We start from the raw sequence: 21,917 nt of genomic DNA on the forward strand, positions 1-21,917 counted from the left end.
AACACTACTTTAGACCAGAGGCCTATAGCCCTATATAGTGCACTACTGTTGACCAGATCCTATAGGCCTATGTAGAACACTACTTTAGACCAGAGCCCTATAGGCCTATGTAGAACACTACTTTAGACCAGATCCTATAGGCCTACGTAGAACACCACTTTAGACCAGAGCCCTATAGGCCTATGTAGAACACTACTTTAGACCAGAGCCCTATAGCCCTATGTAGAACACTACTTTAGACCAGAGCCTATAGCCCTATGTAGAACACTACTTTAGACCAGAGCCCTATAGGCCTATGTAGAACACTACTTTAGACCAGAGCCCTATAGGCCTATGTAGAACACTACTTTGGACCAGAGCCCTATAGGCCTATGTAGAACACTACTGTAGACCAGAGCCCTATAGCCCTATGTAGAACACTACTTTAGACCAGATCCTATAGGCCTATGTAGAACACTACTGTTGACCAGAGCACTATAGCCCTATGTAGAACACTACTTTAGACCAGAGCCCTATAGGCCTATGTAGAACACTACTTTAGACCAGATCCTATAGGCCTATGTAGAACACTACTGTAGACCAGAGCCCTATAGGCCTATGTAGAACACTACTTTAGACCAGATCCTATAGGCCTATGTAGAACACTACTTTAGACCAGAGCCCTATAGGCCTATGTAGAACACTACTTTAGACCAGAGCCCTATAGGCCTATGTAGAACACTACTTTAGACCAGAGCCCTATAGGCCTATGTAGAACACTACTTTAGACCAGAGGCCTATAGCCCTATATAGTGCACTACTGTTGACCAGATCCTATAGGCCTATGTAGAACACTACTTTAGACCAGAGGCCTATAGGCCTATGTAGAACACTACTTTAGACCAGAGCCCTATAGCCCTATGTAGAACACTACTTTAGACCAGAGCCCTATAGCCCTATGTAGAACACTACTTTAGACAAGAGCCCTATAGGCCTATGTAGAACACTACTTTAGACCAGAGCCCTATAGGCCTATGTAGAACACTACTTTAGACCAGAGCCCTATAGGCCTATGTAGAACACTACTTTAGACAAGAGCCCTATAGGCCTATGTAGAACACTACTTTAGACAAGAGCCCTATAGGCCTATGTAGAACACTACTTTAGACCAGAGCCCTATAGGCCTATGTAGAACACTACTTTAGACCAGAGGCCTATAGCCCTATATAGTGCACTACTGTTGACCAGATCCTATAGGCCTATGTAGAACACTACTTTAGACCAGAGGCCTATAGGCCTATGTAGAACACTACTTTAGACCAGAGCCCTATAGCCCTATGTAGAACACTACTTTAGACCAGAGCCCTATAGGCCTATGTAGAACACTACTTTAGACCAGAGGCCTATAGCCCTATATAGTGCACTACTGTTGACCAGATCCTATAGGCCTATGTAGAACACTACTTTAGACCAGAGCCCTATAGGCCTATGTAGAACACTACTTTAGACCAGATCCTATAGGCCTACGTAGAACACTACTTTAGACCAGAGCCCTATAGGCCTATGTAGAACACTACTTTAGACCAGAGCCCTATAGGCCTATGTAGAACACTACTTTAGACCAGATCCTATAGGCCTATGTAGAACACTACTGTAGACCAGATCCTATAGGCCTATGTAGAACACTACTTTAGACCAGAGGCCTATAGCCCTATGTAGAACACTACTGTTGACCAGAGCCCTATAGCCCTATATAGTGCACTACTGTTGACCAGATCCTATAGGCCTATGTAGAACACTACTTTAGACCAGAGCCCTATAGGCCTATGTAGAACACTACTTTAGACCAGAGCCCTATAGGCCTATGTAGAACACTACTTTAGACCAGAGCCCTATAGCCCTATGTAGAACACTACTTTAGACCAGAGCCCTATAGGCCTATGTAGAACACTACTTTAGACCAGAGCCCTATAGCCCTATGTAGAACACTACTTTAGACCAGATCCTATAGGCCTATGTAGAACACTACTGTTGACCAGAGCCCTATAGCCCTATGTAGAACACTACTGTTGACCAGAGCCCTATAGCCCTATATAGTGCACTACTGTTGACCAGATCCTATAGGCCTATGTAGAACACTACTTTAGACCAGAGCCCTATAGGCCTATGTAGAACACTACTTTAGACCAGAGCCCTATAGGCCTATGTAGAACACTACTTTAGACCAGAGCCCTATAGCCCTATGTAGAACACTACTTTAGACCAGAGCCCTATAGGCCTATGTAGAACACTACTTTAGACCAGAGCCCTATAGCCCTATGTAGAACACTACTTTAGACCAGATCCTATAGGCCTATGAAGAACACTATTGTTGACCAGAGCCCTATAGCCCTATGTAGAACACTACTTTAGACCAGAGCCCTATAGGCCTATGTAGAACACTACTTTAGACCAGATCCTATAGGCCTATGTAGAACACTACTGTAGACCAGAGCCCTATAGGCCTATGTAGAACACTACTTTAGACCAGAGCCCTATAGGCCTATGTAGAACACTACTTTAGACCAGAGCCCTATAGGCCTATGTAGAACACTACTTTAGACCAGAGGCCTATAGCCCTATATAGTGCACTACTGTTGACCAGATCCTATAGGCCTATGTAGAACACTACTTTAGACCAGAGGCCTATAGGCCTACGTAGAACACTACTTTAGACCAGAGCCCTATAGCCCTATGTAGAACACTACTTTAGACCAGAGCCCTATAGGCCTATGTAGAACACTACTTTAGACCAGAGCCCTATAGGCCTATGTAGAACACTACTTTAGACAAGAGCCCTATAGCCCTATGTAGAACAGTACTTTAGACCAGAGCCCTATAGGCCTATGTAGAACACTACTTTAGACCAGAGCCCTATAGCCCTATGTAGAACACTACTTTAGACCAGAGCCCTATAGGCCTATGTAGAACACTACTTTAGACCAGAGCCCTATAGCCCTATGTAGAGCACTACTGTTGACCAGATCCTATAGGCCTATGTAGAACACTACTTTAGACCAGAGCCCTATAGGCCTATGTAGAACACTACTTTAGACCAGAGCCCTATAGGCCTATGTAGAACACTACTTTAGACCAGAGCCCTATAGCCCTATGTAGAACACTACTTTAGACCAGAGCCCTATAGCCCTATGTAGAACACTACTTTAGACCAGATCCTATAGGCCTATGTAGAACACTACTGTTGACCAGAGCCCTATAGCCCTATGTAGAACACTACTTTAGACCAGAGCCCTATAGGCCTATGTAGAACACTACTTTAGACCAGATCCTATAGGCCTATGTAGAACACTACTGTTGACCAGATCCTATAGGCCTATGTAGAACACTACTTTAGACAAGAGCCCTATAGGCCTATGTAGAACACTACTTTAGACCAGAGCCCTATAGGCCTATGTAGAACACTACTTTAGACCAGAGCCCTATAGGCCTATGTAGAACACTACTTTAGACAAGAACCCTATAGCCCTATGTAGAACAGTACTTTAGACCAGAGCCCTATAGGCCTATGTAGAACACTACTTTAGACCAGAGCCCTATAGGCCTATGTAGAACACTACTTTAGACCAGAGCCCTATAGGCCTATGTAGAACACTACTTTAGACTAGAGGCCTATAGCCCTATGTAGAGCACTACTGTAGACCAGAGCCCTATAGCCCTATGTAGAACACTACTTTAGACAAGAGCCCTATAGGCCTATGTAGAACACTACTTTAGACCAGAGCCCTATAGGCCTATGTAGAACACTACTTTAGACCAGAGCCCTATAGGCCTATGTAGAACACTACTTTAGACCAGATCCTATAGGCCTATGTAGAACACTACTTTAGACCAGAGCCCTATAGGCCTATGTAGAACACTACTTTAGACAAGAACCCTATAGCCCTATGTAGAACAGTACTTTAGACCAGAGCCCTATAGGCCTATGTAGAACACTACTTTAGACCAGAGCCCTATAGCCCTATGTAGAACACTACTTTAGACCAGAGCCCTATAGGCCTATGTAGAACACTACTTTAGACCAGAGGCCTATAGCCCTATATAGTGCACTACTGTTGACCAGATCCTATAGGCCTATGTAGAACACTACTTTAGACCAGATCCTATTGGCCTATGTAGAACACTACTTTAGACCAGATCCTATAGGCCTATATAGTGCACTACTGTTGACCAGAGCCCTATAGCCCTATGTAGAACACAACTGTAGACCAGAGCCCTATAGCCCTATGTAGAACACTACTTTAGACCAGAGCCTATAGGCCTATGTAGAACACTACTTTAGACCAGAGCCCTATAGCCCTATATAGTGCACTACTGTTGACCAGATCCTATAGGCCTATGTAGAACACTACTTTAGACCAGAGCCCTATAGCCCTATGTAGAACACTACTGTTGACCAGAGCCCTATAGCCCTATGTAGAACACTACTGTTGACCAGAGGCCTATAGCCCTATATAGTGCACTACTGTTGACCAGATCCTATAGGCCTATGTAGAATACTACTTTAGACCAGAGGCCTATAGCCCTATGTAGAACACTACTTTAGACCAGAGCCTATTGGCCTATGTAGAACTCTACTTTAGACCAGATCCTATAGGCCTATATAGTGCACTACTGTTGACCAGAGCCCTATAGCCCTATGTAGAACAGTACTTTAGACCAGATCCTATAGGCCTATATAGTGCACTACTGTTGACCAGAGCCTATGGGCCTATGTAGAACACTACTGTAGACCAGAGCCCTATAGGCCTATATAGAACACTACTTTAGACCAGAGCCCTATAGCCCTATGTAGAACACTACTTTAGACCAGAGCCCTATAGCCCTATATAGTGCACTACTGTTGACCAGAGCCTATGGGCCTATGTAGAACACTACTTTAGACCAGATACTATAGGCCTATGTAGGGAATAAGGTCCCATTTTGAACACAAGACTTACCTCTCGAAGGCTCTCCTGGGGTGAGGGGGGTCGGGGTGAGTATTGTTCGCCCGACGTGGGTCTGGGTGGGTACGCGGGGGTGTAGGAGGACGGGGGGCGGGTGGGGCTCCCAGGTGGGGTCCAGGTGAAGTTCTCCACGGTGGGGTGGACCTCTGTCATCAGGGTGTGGAACACCAGACTCAGGGTTCCATTCTCCAGTCCCTCCACCTCCGGATGCAACAACAGCTCTGCCTTCTGCTCCGGAGTTAACAGGTGTAGCACCTCCAGCTATGGAGACACAGACCAGTATGTTTCAGTGTGACAGAGAGAGACCAGCGGTATGTTTCAGTGTGAGACAGAGAGACCAGCAGTATGTTTCAGTGAGAGACCACCAGTATGTTTCAGTGAGAGACAGTGAGAGACCAGCAGTATGTTTCAGTGAGAGACAGTGAGAGACCACCAGTATGTTTCAGTGAGAGACAGTGAGAGACCACCAGTATGTTTCAGTGAGAGACAGTGAGAGACCAGCAGTATGTTTCAGTGAGAGACAGAGAGAGACCACCAGTATGTTTCAGTGAGAGACCACCAGTATGTTTCAGTGAGAGACAGTGAGAGACCAGCAGTATGTTTCAGTGAGAGACAGTGAGAGACCACCAGTATGTTTCAGTGAGAGACAGTGAGAGACCACTAGTATGTTTCAGTGAGAGACAGAGAGAGAGACCACCAGTATGTTTCAGTGAGAGACAGAGAGAGACCAGCAGTATGTTTCAGTGAGAGACAGAGAGAGACCACCAGTATGTTTCAGTGAGAGACAGAGAGAGACCACCAGTATGTTTCAGTGAGAGACAGAGAGAGACCACCAGTATGTTTCAGTGAGAGACAGAGAGAGACACCAGTATATTTCAGTGAGAGACAGTGAGAGACCACCAGTATGTTTCAGTGTGAGACAGTGAGAGACCACCAGTATGTTTCAGTGAGAGACAGTGAGACACCAGCAGTATGTTTCAGTGAGAGACAGTGAGACACCAGCAGTATGTTTCAGTGAGAGACAGTGAGAGACCAGCAGTATGTTTCAGTGAGAGACAGTGAGACACCAGCAGTATGTTTCAGTGAGAGACAGTGAGAGACCACCAGTATGTTTCAGTGAGAGACAGTGAGAGACCACTAGTATGTTTCAGTGAGTGACAGAGAGAGACCACCAGTATGTTTCAGTGAGTGACAGAGAGAGACACCAGCAGTATGTTTCAGTGAGAGACAGTGAGACACCAGCAGTATGTTTCAGTGAGAGACAGTGAGACACCACCAGTATGTTTCAGTGAGCGACAGAGAGACACCACCAGTATGTTTCAGTGGTCTTGGTTTGCTGTCTTTTTGGATTCTCTTTTTTGGTTTTACTTCATTGCTATGATTGCTTACAGTGTTACTTGGTTGAAGCATGTTAAAGAGAGAGAGAGAGAGAGAGAGAGAGAGAGAGAGGAAAATACATAGCCCCAGGACCGCAACACAATTAGACAATTAGACACAATTTGACCCAACCAAATCATGAGAAAACAAAAAGATAATTACTTGACACATTGGAAAGAATTAACAAAAGAACAGAGCAAACTAGAATGCTATTTGGCCCTAAACGGAGAGTACACACACTAAACGGAGAGTACTGACCCAAACTTAAGGACAGCTTTGACTATGTACAGACTCAGTGAGTATGGCCTTGCTATTGAAAAAGGCCACCGTAGGCAGACCTGGCTCTCAAGAGAAGACAGGCTATGTGCACACAGCCCACAAAATGAGGTGGAAACTTCCTAACCTCCTGCCAAATGTATAACCATATTAGAGACACATATTTCCCTCAGATTACACAGACCCACAAATAATTAGAAAACAAACCCGATTTTGATAAACTCCCATATCTACTGGGTGAAATACCACAGTGTGCATCACAGCAGCAAGATTTGTGACCTGTTGCCACAAGAAAAGGGCAACCAGTGAAGAACAAACACCATTGTAAATACAACCCATATTTATGCTTATTTATTTTCCCTTTTGTACTTTAACCATTTGTACATCGTTACCACACTGTATATATACATATTATGATATTTGTAATGTCTTTATTCTTTTGAAACTTCTGTGAGTGTAATGTTTACTGTTCATTTTTATTGTTTATTTCACTTTTTATTATCTACCTCACATGCCTTGGCAATGTTAACATATATTTCCCATGCCAATAAAGCCCTTGAATTGAATTGAATTGAGAGAGAGAGATAGAGAGAGAGAGAGAGAGAGAGAGAGAGAGAGAGAGAGAGAGGATAGAGAGAGAGAGGATAGAGGGAGGATATATATATATATAGAGAGAGAGAGATGAGAGGATAAAGAGAGAGAGAGAGAGAGAGAGAGAGAGAGAGAGAGAGAGAGAGAGAGAGAGAGAGAGAGAGACAGAGAGAGCGAGAGAGAGAGAGGATAGAGAGAGAGAGGGGCGATAGAGAGAGAGAGATGGGGATAGAGAGAGAGAGAGAGACAGCGAGAGGGAGAGAGAGAGAGAGAGAGAAACAGAGAGAGGGGTATAGAGAGAGAGAGGGGATAGAGAGACAGAGAGAGGGGTATAGAGAGAGAGAGGGGATAGAGAGACAGAGAGAGGGAGAAAGAAAGAAAGAGGATAGAGAGAGAGACAGAGAGAGCGAGAGAGAGAGAGAGAGAGAGAAACAGAGAGAGGGGTATAGAGAGAGAGAGGGGGGATAGAGAGACAGAGAGAGGGAGAAAGAAAGAAAGAGGATAGAGAGAGCGAGAGAGAGAGAGAGAGAAAGAAAGAGGATAGAGATATGGATCACAACTTTATAAGACGAAGGTCCCTTAGAATGATGATGATGAGAGGGAGGAGAGATAGAAGGAGGAAAGGTAGATGGAGGAGAATAAATAAAGCTAGAGAGCAAGAGATCGTGAGCCGAGTCAACGGTTCCTCAGTAGTGTAACTCACCCCACTAAAGACCATGTTGAGGGCTGTGAAGTCCCTCATACGAGCGACGGCTTTAAACGAGCCAAAGTTCCTGATCAGCCAGTCCTCACTGTTCTCCCCTGGCCTCACACAGCCTGCACACAGAGAAGAGTTATGAGCTGTTGGGGGCACTGTTATGTCATGTCAAAAGGGTTTCTGGGTTGGTCGATGACCTTTCCAGCCCTTCTCTTGGTCTAGGACACCTGGTTCTCCTAATCAGCTGGACCAGGTGAGTTTGTGTTGGTCTGGACCTCTCCTAATCAGCTGGACCAGGTGTGTTTGTGTTGGACCTCTCCTAATCAGCTGGACCAGGTGTGTTTGTGTTGGTCTGGACCTCTCCTAATCAGCTGGACCAGGTGTGTTTGTGTTGGACCTCTCCTAATCAGCTGAACCAGGTGTGTTTGTGTTGGACCTCTCCTAATCAGCTGGACCAGGTGTGTTTGTGTTGGACCTCTCCTAATCAGCTGGACCAGGTGTGTTTGTGTTGGTCTGGACCTCTCCTAATCAGCTGAACCAGGTGTGTTTGTGTTGGACCTCTCCTAATCAGCTGGACCAGGTGTGTTTGTGTTGGATCTCTCCTAATCAGCTGGACCAGGTGTGTTTGTGTTGGTCTGGACCTCTCCTAATCAGCTGGACCAGGTGTGTTTGTGTTGGACCTCTCCTAATCAGCGGAACCAGGTGTGTTTGTGTTGGACCTCTCCTAATCAGCTGGACCAGGTGTGTTTGTGTTGGACCTCTCCTAATCAGCTGGACCAGGTGTGTTTGTGTTGGACCTCTCCTAATCAGCTGGACCAGGTGTGTTTGTGTTGGACTGGACCTCTCCTAATCAGCTGGACCAGGTGTGTTTGTGTTGGACTGGACCTCTCCTAATCAGCTGGACCAGGTGTGTTTGTGTTGGTCTGGACCTCTCCTAATCAGCTGGACCAGGTGTGTTTGTGTTGGACTGGACCTCTCCTAATCAGCTGGACCAGGTGTGTTTGTGTTGGACTGGACCTCTCCTAATCAGCTGGACCAGGTGTGTTTGTGTTGGACCTCTCCTAATCAGCTGGACCAGGTGTGTTTGTGTTGGACCTCTCCTAATCAGCTGAACCAGGTGTGTTTGTGTTGGACTGGACCTCTCCTAATCAGCTGGACCAGGTGTGTTTGTGTTGGACCTCTCCTAATCAGCTGGACCAGGTGTGTTTGTGTTGGACTGGAGCAAAAGCCTGCACACCCAGTAGCTCTCCAGGAGTAATGCTGTCCACCCCTGGGTTATGTTTGAGCCTTATACCGGCTGCTCAGAGAGGAAGGGCTACCTAAAGAACTGTTATGAACATGTTATGAGCTGTCACTGGTAGTTATGTCATGTTATAAAGGTGTTAAATTGTACCTGCTCTCTCCCCGGACAGGAAGGGGTACATGAAGAACGTATAGATCCACCTCTGTCTGACCGGATCCATCTCTGAGAAATGATCACTCAACTCCTCCACCCTGGAGACAGAGAGAGAATAGGGGATGGAGAAGAATGGAGGGAGAGAGGGAGAGAGAGAGAGAAGAAGGAGGATGGATAGAGGGAGAAGGTGAGAGAGTCAGAGATAGAGAGAGAGAGGAAGGAGAGAGAGAGAGAGGGAGGGAGAGAGGAAGGAGGATGGATAGAGGAAGATGTTGAGAGAGTCAGAAATAGAGAGGAAGGAAGGAAGGAAGGAAGGAAGGAAGGAAGGAAGGAAGGAAGGAAGGAAGGAAGGAAGGAAGGAAGGAAGGAAGGAAGGAAGGAAGGAAGGAAGGAAGGAAGGAAGGAAGGGGGATGGAGGGGAAGGGAGCCAGAGAGAGAGAGAGAGAGAGAGAAATAGAGAATGTTGAGATTGTCATGACATGCAATCAGCAGCAGGTGTCTCAGTAGACAGTGTAGAGAGGGGATTCCCTCTGTGTCTGTCCAGTCCTTTATAACTAGTCTATGGTAACTTTGAATGATTTTATAAGGATTAGGATTATACAGTTGTAGGTTAGGAAGACATGACCTAACATCAGATAAAGGAAGAGCAGGGCTGAGATGTCAACTACAACATGCAGGGTTTCCTCACTACTGTAATACATGGTCTGGTAGGTGATATTATATTGTATATAGTAATGTTAATACATGGTCTGGTAGGTGATATTATATTGTATATAGTAATGTTAATACATGGTCTGGTAGGTGATGTTATATTATATATAGTAATGTTAATACATGGTCTGGTAGGTGATATTATATTATATATAGTAATGTTAATACATGGTCTGGTAGGTGATATTATATTATATATAGTAATGTTAATACATGGTCTGGTAGGTGATGTTATATTATATATAGTAATGTTAATACATGGTCTGGTAGGTGATATTATATTGTATATAGTAATGTTAATACATGGTCTGGTAGGTGATGTTATATTATATATAGTAATGTTAATACATGGTCTGGTAGGTGATATTATATTATATATAGTAATGTTAATACATGGTCTGGTAGGTGATATTATATTATATATAGTAATGTTAATACATGGTCTGGTAGGTGATATTATATTGTATATAGTAATGTTAATACATGGTCTGGTAGGTGATATTATATTATATATAGTAATGTTAATACATGGTCTGGTAGGTGATATTATATTATATATAGTAATGTTAATACATGGTCTGGTAGGTGATATTATATTATATATAGTAATGTTAATACATGGTCTGGTAGGTGATATTATATTGTATATAGTAATGTTAATACATGGTCTGGTAGGTGATATTATATTGTATATAGTAATGTTAATACATGGTCTGGTAGGTGATATTATATTGTATATAGTAATGTTAATACATGGTCTGGTAGGTGATATTATATTATATATAGTAATGTTAATACATGGTCTGGTAGGTGATATTATATTATATATAGTAATGTTAATACATGGTCTGGTAGGTGATATTATATATTAATGTTAACATGGTCTGGTAGGTGATATTGTATTATATATAGTAATGTTAATACATGGTCTGGTAGGTGATATTATATTGTATATAGTAATGTTAATACATGGTCTGGTAGGTGATATTATATTATATATAGTAATGTTAATACATGGTCTGGTAGGTGATATTGTATTATAACATGGTCTGGTAGGTGATATTATATTATATATAGTAATGTAATACATGGTCTGGTAGGTGATATTATATTATATATAGTAATGTTAATACATGGTCTGGTAGGTGATATTATATTATATATAGTAATGTTAATACATGGTCTGGTAGGTGATATTATATTGTATATAGTAATGTTAATACATGGTCTGGTAGGTGATATTATATTGTATATAGTAATGTTAATACATGGTCTGGTAGGTGATATTATATTATATATAGTAATGTTAATACATGGTCTGGTAGGTGATATTATATTATATATAGTAATGTTAATACATGGTCTGGTAGGTGATGTTATATTATATATAGTAATGTTAATACATGGTCTGGTAGGTGATATTATATTGTATATAGTAATGTTAATACATGGTCTGGTAGGTGATATTATATTATATATAGTAATGTTAATACATGGTCTGGTAGGTGATATTATATTGTATATAGTAATGTTAATACATGGTCTGGTAGGTGATATTATATTATATATAGTAATGTTAATACATGGTCTGGTAGGTGATATTATATTATATATAGTAATGTTAATACATGGTCTGGTAGGTGATGTTATATTATATATAGTAATGTTAATACATGGTCTGGTAGGTGATATTATATTGTATATAGTAATGTTAATACATGGTCTGGTAGGTGATATTATATTATATATAGTAATGTTAATACATGGTCTGGTAGGTGATGTTATATTATATATAGTAATGTTAATACATGGTCTGGTAGGTGATGTTATATTATATATAGTAATGTTAATACATGGTCTGGTAGGTGTTGCAGCTGAAGTTCTTGTTGCTGAGGCAGGACAGGAACCCTCTGGAGATGCTGGAGAGGAGTGGTTTCAGCTTCACCTCCATCCACACCTTTATCAGGTCCTCATCTTGGTAGGCTTCTGCCTCTGGGTTCACACTGATACCCAGCTCTAGTCCGAACACTGGGGTCTGGGATAGACTGGATCTCTGGAGAGGGGGAGACAGGGGTTATGGTTACACTGATACCCAGCTCTAGTCCGAACACTGGGGTCTGGGATAGACTGGATCTCTGGAGAGGGGGAGACAGGGGTTATGGTTACACTGATACCCAGCTCTAGTCCTAACACTGGGGTCTGGGATAGACTGGATCTCTGGAGAAGGTGGAGACAGGGGTTAAGGTTACGCTGATACCCAGCTCTAGTCCGAACACTGGGGTCTGGGATAGACTGGATCTCTGGAGAGGGGGAGACAGGGGTTAGGGTTACACTGATACCCAGCTCTAGTCCTAACACTGGGTCTGGGATAGACTGGATCTCTGGAGAAGGGGAGACAGGGGTTAGGGTTACACTGATACCCACCTCTAGTCCTAACAGATGAGAGTGATGAGAGTTTGGTCCAGTCAGACTTGGGAGAAGTGCAGGCTCAATAAAACATGATATTGACAGAGATGGCTGACTAAGCATAATTTTCTACTGTACTTGTTAAGTAAAGCCACTCTTAGTAGCAGTGACTTGGCATTTTGTGAGCCTCACCACCATGTTGTGTTTCATAACCATGCATACGTTTCTTTACACCCTCAGGTGAAACCTGGAATAACAACGTGACGACGGGACCTATCACATGCCTGATGAATCACAGCACAACCACAGGCCCAACGACATCCTACCAACTGAACCAACCCTTGTTTTCACAATCAACGTCATGACGGTTAAAAGGTTAGTCCCTGTTTATTCAGATCTGATCCCATAGCAGTTGTCCATTATGGGAAGGACAAGCCGTGAAGTCCATATACGCTTCACATCACTCTGCACTTCTTCCCATCTGTCACTTCCATTATGTCTGTCACTGAGGAATGGCGCCCGAAAGCATTCCGCTGACGGAATGTTCAGATCCGTTCTGAAGTTCTCGACCCGTGCCAACATTCCATCACATAAGGCCAAGTTTTTTTCAAGTTTGGAAGGAGTGTGCGATTGGTATGCTGACTGCAGGAATGTCCACTAGAACTGTTGCTAGAGAATTGCATGTTAAAACTTCTCTACCGTAACCCACATTCCATCGTTGTTGTAGAGAAAACTCATTCTGATTGGCTGGGCCTGGCTCCCCAGTGGGTGGGACTATGCCCTCCCAGGCCCAACCATAGCTACACCTCTGCCCAGTCATGTGAAATCCATAGATTAGGGCCTAATGCATTTATTTCAATTGATTTAAAATCCTTATGTGAACTGTAACTCAGTCAAATCAATGGTGCATGTTGCGTTTTAAATTTTAGTTCGGTACATTTGAAAGGTTTCAGATAGTATTTGAATCCAGATCTGGCGATGTATCAAACTACCATGAAGGAGTAGACATCCAGGGCAGCGTCGATGGTGTCCTTCAGGTTCTGCAGGTGGTCTCTCCCTGTGTCTGTAGCTGGCAGACCCACACACTGGAGGAAGTTAGCGGTAGGACCATCCGCCTGGGGACAATAACAGATACATCATGACTTCCTGCTACATCCTACGATATCTGCATCAGTTAGATTGTTGGTAGTTTCCTGCTACATCCTACTATATCTGCATCAGTGAGATTGTTGGTAGTTTCCTGCTACATCCTACTATATCTGCATCAGTTACATTTACATTTACGTCATTTAGCAGACGCTCTTATCCAGAGCGACTTACAGTAGAGTGCATACATTTTATTACATTTTACATACTGAGACAAGGATATCCCTACCGGCCAAACCCTCCCTAACCCGGACGACGCTATGCCAATTGTGCGTCGCCCCACGGACCTCCCGGTTGCGACCGCCTGCGACAGAGCCTGGGCGTGAACCCAGCCCAGCCTGGGCGCGAACCCAGAGACTCTGGTGGCGCGGTGCCCTTGACCACTGCGCCACCCGGGAACTACAGTTAGATTGTTGGTAGTTTCCTATTATATCAGGTAATGATTTCCTAGGACACCAGTTTAATTGTTGCTATGTACAGTATCACGTGATGCAGCTAAAGACATATCCTATAGTCTATAGTCTCTAACACACCTGATTCATCTGATGGTGGATTACTATTGGTTGAACTTTATAAACATGGTATGTATCCCAAATGGCATCCTAATTCCCTATATAGTGCATCATTTTTGACCAGTAGTGCACTAAATAGGGAATAGGGTCCTATTTGGGACATATCGTTTCCTCAGAGACTAACATGAGAGAGGTGTTTGACCCTCTGTCCACACAATGGGTATCAATGGGGAAATTACACGTTCAAAGAATGACACACACGTGTCGATGTACAGCTACTGAGACTTACACAATGTCAAACCTGTTTAGATTCTACTGAATCACTCTGACCTTGTTAGACATGTTTTTATGAAAGAGAGACAGAGGGATGGAGGGAGTGTTAAGAGAGAGAGGAAGGGAGAGATAGAGAGGTGGGGGATATATATATATATAGAGAGAGAGAGAGAGTAGAGGGAGAGAGAGAGAGACAGAGGGGTAGAGGGATGGAAAGGGATGGGATGGAAAGAGAGAGGGAGAGAGAGAGGGGGGGGTGAAGGGAGAGAGAGAGAGGGATGGAGAAAGGGAAAGAGAGAGAGGGAGGGAGAGAGAGAGAGAGAGAGAGAGAGATTGAGAGGGAGGGAGGGAGGGAGGGAGGGAGGGAGGGAGGGAGGGAGGGAGAGAGGTGTGGGGCAGACAGAGAGAGAGGGAGAGGTGGGGGGGCAGACAGAAAGAGAGAGAGAGAGAGGGGGGTGGAGGGTGAGGGAGAGGTTGAATGCTAGCACTCACCTGAGTACACAGTTCTTGCGTAAGGCAGGTCTCATTTCTTTAAGTTTCCATCAGCAGGGCAGGTGAAGCATTAAGAGACAAAAGAAAACATCAGAAAAATTCTTTACATATTTCAGCTGCCTAACTATAGGAGAAGAATCATGAGGACACAGAGAACCTTCTAGAGTTCTAAAGTTACGCCAAAGAATCCTCAAAGAATCTTTAGCTGATGTGATTGTTTAGTTTGACATGTAAACGTTTAATACATGGGTTTAGTTTGACATGTAAATGTGATATTGTTTTTGTTATAGGCCTCATTCTGGACTGGAATGTGGCTCAGATGACAATGACTTACCGTTGTGCATCTGATGTTCCTGTGGGAAGACAGTGACATTATTTATTGGTTTAATTATTTCATGTGTTTATTTCATTTCTTTAATCTGAGAAACAAGTGATTGATTGTGGGCAATGAATAAAAACTTGAATTCTTCCAATTCATTTGACAGTACTACTAACGGTTATTCTGTCACTCTCTCACTCTCTGTCACTCTCTCACTTATTCTCTCACTCTCTCTCTCTCTGTCACTCTCTCACGTATTCTCTCATTCTCTCTCTCTGCTACTACCAGAGGAATACATGTATAAATGTCAATACAAATATCCAGGTTTTCTATGTAATAAAAAGTTACAGCATCCATTAAAATGTAATTATAACCTGTAATTATAATTATAACCTATAACCCTACAGTGTACCTGCTCTCTACTCTACTGTACTCTACTATACAGTACTGTCTACTGTACTATACTATGATTTACTGTCTACTGTGCTACACTATACAGTACTTTACTATGCTGTACTGTCTACTGAACTATACTATACTGTATTATACGGTACTCTACTATACTGTACTCTACTGCACTATACTATACTGTACTGTGCCCTACTGTCTACTGTATTCTACTGTACTATACTGTACTCACCCATCAGCAGTCTGACTGAATTACTCTACTGTACTGTACTCTACTGTCTACTGTATTCTACTGTACTATACTGTACTCTACTATACTGTACTGTACTCTACTGTCTACTGTATTCTACTGTACTATACTGTACTCGCCCATCAGCTGTCTGACTGAATTACGCTACTGTACTATACTGTATTCTACTATACTGTACTGTACTCTACTGTCTACTGTATTCTACTGTACTATACTGTACTCACCCATCAGCTGTCTGACTGAATTACTCTACTGTACTATGCTCACTACTGTATTATACTGTATTCTACTGAGTACTGTTTTCTACTTTATTATACTGTATTATACTATACCCTACTGTACTCTACTGTATTATGCTGTATTCTACTTGCTACTGTATTATACTGTACTCTATTCTACTCTGCTGTCTACTGTATTAAACTGTACTCTGCTGTCTACTGTACTCTACTGTATTTTACTGTATTATAATGTACTCTTGTGTAATATACTGTACTCTACTGTCTACTACATTATACTGCATTATACTGTACTCTGCTATCTACTGTATTATACTGTGCTATTCTATACTCTACTGTCTACTATATTATACTGTATTATACTGTACTCTACTGTCTACTGCATTATACTGTACTCTACTGTCTACTGTATTATACTGTACTCTACTGTACTCTACTATATTATACTGTATTATTCTATACTCTACTGTCTACTATATTATACTGTATTATACTGTACTCTACTGTATTATACTGTACTATTCTATACTCTACTGTCTACTATATTATACTGTACTCTACTGTCTACTGCATTATACTGTACTCTACTGTCTACTGTATTATACTGTACTCTACTGTATTATACTGTACTATTCTATACTCTACTGTCTACTATATTATACTGTATTATACTGTACTCTGCTGTATTTTACTGTACTCTACTATCTACTGTATTCTACTGTCTGTATTATACTGTATTATACTACACTCTACTGTATTCCACTGTATTCTACTGCACTCTATTGTACTCTATTGTACTCTACTGTGTTCTATTTCACTCTACTGTTCTCTACTGTATTCCACTGTATTATACTGCACTCTACTGTACTTACCCCAGTAGCAGCAGAGAGCTGTGAGGTAGATCAGGAGGAAGAGGTGGCGTGATCTCATGATGATGAGACAATGACTGTCATGGGGTCAGCTGGAAACAGATATCACTGATCTAGGAACAGAAGATAACAGGTTACTATCACTATAACAGGTTACTATCACTATAACAGGTTACTATCACTATAACAGGTTGATATAATAGAGTCAACTGGAAACAGATATCACTGATCTAGGAACAGAAGATAACAGGTTATTATCAATATAACAGGTTACTATAATAGAGTCAACTGGAAACAGATATCACTGATCTAGGAACAGAAGATAACAGGTTATTATCAATATAACAGGTTACTATAATAGATTCAGCTGGTCTCTGGGGATATAGTTCATGGAACAGAAGATAACAGGTTATGCAGGCCTTTTTCACAACTTAGGGAGAAGGGTGACGTTGTCCCTAGATGCTGATCTTGGGTCAGTTTAACATTGTTCCCCACTAATGGTTAAGGTTAGGATTGGGGGAGGGGGAAGCTGATCCTGGATCTGTACCATGGGGGAAACTTCAACCCAGAGCCTGATGCAGACAAGAGTGAATGAAACAGGGAGACAGATATGGAGAGAGATACAGAGTGAATTAATCAGAGAGACAGATATGGAGAGATGTAAAGAGTGGATGAAACAGGGAGACAGATATGGAGAGAGATACAGAGTGAATTAATCAGAGAGACAGATATGGAGAGAGATACAGAGTGAATTAATCAGAGAGACAGATATGGAGAGAGATAAAGAGTGGATGAATTAGGGAGACAGATGTGGAGAGAGAGATACAGAGTGAATGAATCAGGGAGACAGGGAGACAGATGTGGACAGAGAGATACAGAGTGGATGAAACAGGGAGACAGGGAGACAGATGTGGACAGAGTGGATGAAACAGGGAGACAGATATGGACAGAGAGATACAGAGTGAATGAATCAGGGAGACAGATATGGACAGAGAGATACAGAGTGAATGAAACAGGGAGACAGATATGGACAGAGAGATACAGAGTGAATGAATCAGGGAGTCAGATATGGAGAAGGTGGAGGGCCCAAGATAATTACACTCCAGCTGCTAGAGGCCTTGTGTAGTCCGGACAAGGCAGCTCTCCCATTCTCTTTCCAACCAATGACTTGCTGATTGTGATGAATGAAATATGCGGTGACTATGATAGAGAGCTACCGGCATGTCATTGTCATTGTGTGGTCAGGAGAGGCATCAAGGTGTGTCAGGTCAACATCATCCACACTGCTTTACATGCAATCTACCACAAACAGGCTCAAATCAAATCTATGTTTATTATCAGATGTTAAAGCAGGTAACAGCGGAATTATTGTGTTTCCAGATTCAGCAGTGCAGTAAATGATTGTGTTTCCAGATTCAGCAGTGGAGTAAATGATTGTGTTTCCAGATTCAGCAGTGGAGTAAATGATTGTGTTTCTAGATTCAGCAGTGCAGTAAATGATTGTGTTTCCAGATTCAGCAGTGCAGTAAATTATTGTGTTTCTAGATCCACCAGTGCAGTAAATGATTGTGTTTCCAGATTCAGCAGTGCAGTAAATGATTGTGTTTCTAGATCCAGCAGTGCAGTAAATGATTGTGTTTCTAGATTCAGCAGTGCAGTAAATGATTGTGTTTCCAGATCCAGCAGTGCAGTAAATGATTGTGTTTCTAGATCCAGCAGTGCAGTAAATGATTGTGTTTCTAGATCCAGCAGTGCAGTAAATGATTGTGTTTCTAGATTCAGCAGTGCAGTAAATGATTGTGTTTCTAGTTTCAGCAGTGCAGTAAATATTTAACAGTACAATACGAATACACAACAAAGCAAAAAAAAAATATCTAATTAAGAAAGATCAGAACAAGCCATATCAGAGTCCGGAATATAAATAAGTGGTCTGCATAGACAGTATGGACAATATACAAGTAGGAGAAGGTATGTACAGCAGTAGTTATATAGGAGGAGCTATGTCTAGAATACAGTATGAACAGCAGTAGTTATATAGGATGAGCTATGTCCAGGATACAGTATGAACAGCAGTAGTTATATAGGATGAGCTATGTCCAGAATACAGTATGTACAGCAGTAGTTATATAGGATGAGCTATGTCCAGAATACAGTATGTACAGCAGTAGTTATATAGGATGAGCTATGTCCAGAATACAGTATGTACAGCAGTAGTTATATAGGATGAGCTATGTGGAGAATACAGTATGTACAGCAGTAGTTATATAGGATGAGCTATGTCTAGAATACAGTATGTACAGCAGTAGTTATATAGGATGAGCTATGTCTAGAATACAGTATGTACAGCAGTAGTTATATAGGATGAGCTATGTGGAGAATACAGTATGTACAGCAGTAGTTATATAGGATGAGCTATGTCCAGAATACAGTATGTACAGCAGTAGTTATATAGGATGAGCTATGTGGAGAATACAGTATGTACAGCAGTAGTTATATAGGATGAGTTATGTCCAGGATACAGTATGTACAGCAGTAGTTATATAGGATGAGCTATGTCCAGAATACAGTATGTACAGCAGTAGTTATATAGGATGAGCTATGTCCAGAATACAGTATGTACAGCAGTAGTTATATAGGGGGAGCTATGTCTGGAATACAGTATGAACAGCAGTAGTTATATAGGATGAGCTATGTCCAGAATACAGTATGAACAGCAGTAGTTATATAGGGGGAGCTATGTCCAGAATACAGTATGAACAGCAGTAGTTATATAGGATGAGCTATGTCCAGGATACAGCATGAATGGCAGTAGTTACAGTTGAAGTCGGAAGTTTACATACACTTAGGTTGGAGTCATTAAAACTCATTTTTCAACCACTCACAAATTTCTTGTTAACAAACTATAGTTTTGGCTAGTCGCTTCGGACATCTACTTTGTGCATGACACAAGCAATTTTTCCAACAATTGTTTATAGACAGATTATTTCACTTATAATTCACTGTATCACAATACCAGTGGGTCTGAAGTTTACATACACTAAGTTGACTGTGCCTTTAAACAGCTTGGAAAATTCCAGACAATAATGTCATGGCTTTAGAAGCTTCTGATAGGCTAATTTACATAATTTGAGTCAATTGGAGGTATACCTATGGATGTATTTCAAGGCCTACCTTCAAACTCAGTGCCTCTTTGCTTGACATCATGGGGAAATCAAAAGAAATCAGCCAAGACCTCAGAGACAAAATTGTAGACACAAACAAGTCTGGGTCATCCTTGGGAGCAATTTTCAAATGCCTGAAGGTACCACATTCATCTTTACAAACAATAGTACGCAAGTATAAACACCATGGTACCACACAGCCATCATACCGCTCAGGAATGAGACGCGTTCTGTCTCCTAGAGATGAACGTACTTTGGTGTGAAAAGTGCAAATCAATCCCAGAACAACAGCAAAGGACCTTGTGAAGATGTTGGAGGAAACAGGTACAAAGGTATCTATATCCACAGTAAAATGAGTCCTATATCGCCATAACCTGAAAGGCTACTTGAAAGACTACCAGCAAGGAAGAAGCCACTGCTCCAAAACCGCCATAAAAAAGTCAGACTACAGTTTGCAACTGCACATGGGGACAAAGATCATACTTTTTGGAGAAATGTCCTCTGGTCTGATGAAACAAAAATAGAACTGTTTGGCCATAATGACCATCGTTATGTTTGGAGGAAAAAGGGGGAGGCTTGCAAGCCAAAGAACACCATCCCAACCGTGAAGCACGGGGGTGGCAGCATCATGTTGTGGGGGTGGTTTGCTGCAGGAGGGACTGGTGCACTTCACAAAATAGATGGCATTATGAGGGAGGAAAATTATGTGGATATATTGAAGCAACATCTCAAGACATCAGTCAGGAAGTTAAAGCTTGGTTGTAAATGGGTCTTCCAAATGGACAATGACCCCAAGCATTCTTCCAAAGTTGTGGCAAAATGGCTTAAGGACAACAAAGTCAAGGTATTGGAGTGGCCATCACAAAGCCCTGACCTCAGTCCCATTGAACATTTGTGGGCAGAACTAAAAAAGCGCGTGCGAGCAAGGAGGCCTACGAACCTGACTCAGTTACACCAGCTCTGTCAGGAGGAATGGGCCGAAATTTACCCAACTTATTGTGGGAAGCTTGTGGAAGGCTACCCAAAATGTTTGACCCAAGTTAAACAATTTAAAGGCAATGTTACCGAATATTAATTGAGTGCATGTAAACTTCTGACCCACTGGGAATGTGATGAAAGAAATAAAAGCTGAAATAAATCATTCTCTCTACTATTATTCTGACATTTCACATTCTAACAATAAAGTGGTGATCCTAACTGACCTAAGACTGGGAATTTTTTCCTAGGATTAAATGTCAGGAATTGTGAAAAACTGAGTTTAAATGTATTTGGCTGAGGTGTACGTAAACTTCCGACTTCAACTGTAAATGAGGTAGGGTATAAAGTAGTGTGTATACTACTTACAGGTATATGAGGTAGGGTATAAAGTAGTGTGTATACTACTTACAGGTATATGAGGTAGGGTTTAAAGTAGTGTGTATACTACTTACAGGTATATGAGGTAGGGTATAAAGTAGTGTGTATACTACTTACAGGTATATGAGGTAGGGTTTAAAGTAGTGTGTAGTGTGTATACTACTTACAGGTATATGAGGTAGGGTATAGTAGTGTGTATACTACTTACAGGTATATGAGGTAGGGTATAAAGTAGTGTGTATACTACTTACAGGTATATGAGGTAGGGTATAAAGTAGTGTGTAGTGTGTATACTACTTACATTGTCACGCTCGTCGAAAGGAAAGGACCAAGACGCAGCGTTGTGAGCGTACATTTTTGTTTAATTAATGTCGCCCAAAAAAAACAAGAAAATAACAAACGACCGTAAAGCTACGTAGTGCTCGCAGGCCACTACACACAGACAACTACCCACAAATA

At 42.0% G+C, this 21,917-nt stretch overlaps 1 protein-coding gene across 1 annotated transcript in view; it reads right to left on the reverse strand.

The window, feature by feature from the left end:
* mslnb (mesothelin b) overlaps positions 1–21,917 on the reverse strand; it is a gene marked incomplete in the record, with an annotated part of 183,184 nt that overhangs the window by 154,044 nt on the left and 7,223 nt on the right. The window contains 8 exon segments of the mRNA XM_071354003.1: positions 4,977–5,243; positions 7,930–8,042; positions 9,317–9,417; positions 11,884–12,083; positions 13,429–13,551; positions 14,860–14,896; positions 15,194–15,212; positions 16,945–17,054. Of these exon segments, the coding sequence (XP_071210104.1) occupies positions 4,977–5,243; positions 7,930–8,042; positions 9,317–9,417; positions 11,884–12,083; positions 13,429–13,551; positions 14,860–14,896; positions 15,194–15,212; positions 16,945–17,002 (918 nt within the window).

Source organism: Salvelinus alpinus, chromosome 2 (genome assembly GCF_045679555.1).
Source record: "Salvelinus alpinus chromosome 2, SLU_Salpinus.1, whole genome shotgun sequence".
NCBI lineage: Eukaryota > Metazoa > Chordata > Actinopteri > Salmoniformes > Salmonidae > Salvelinus > Salvelinus alpinus.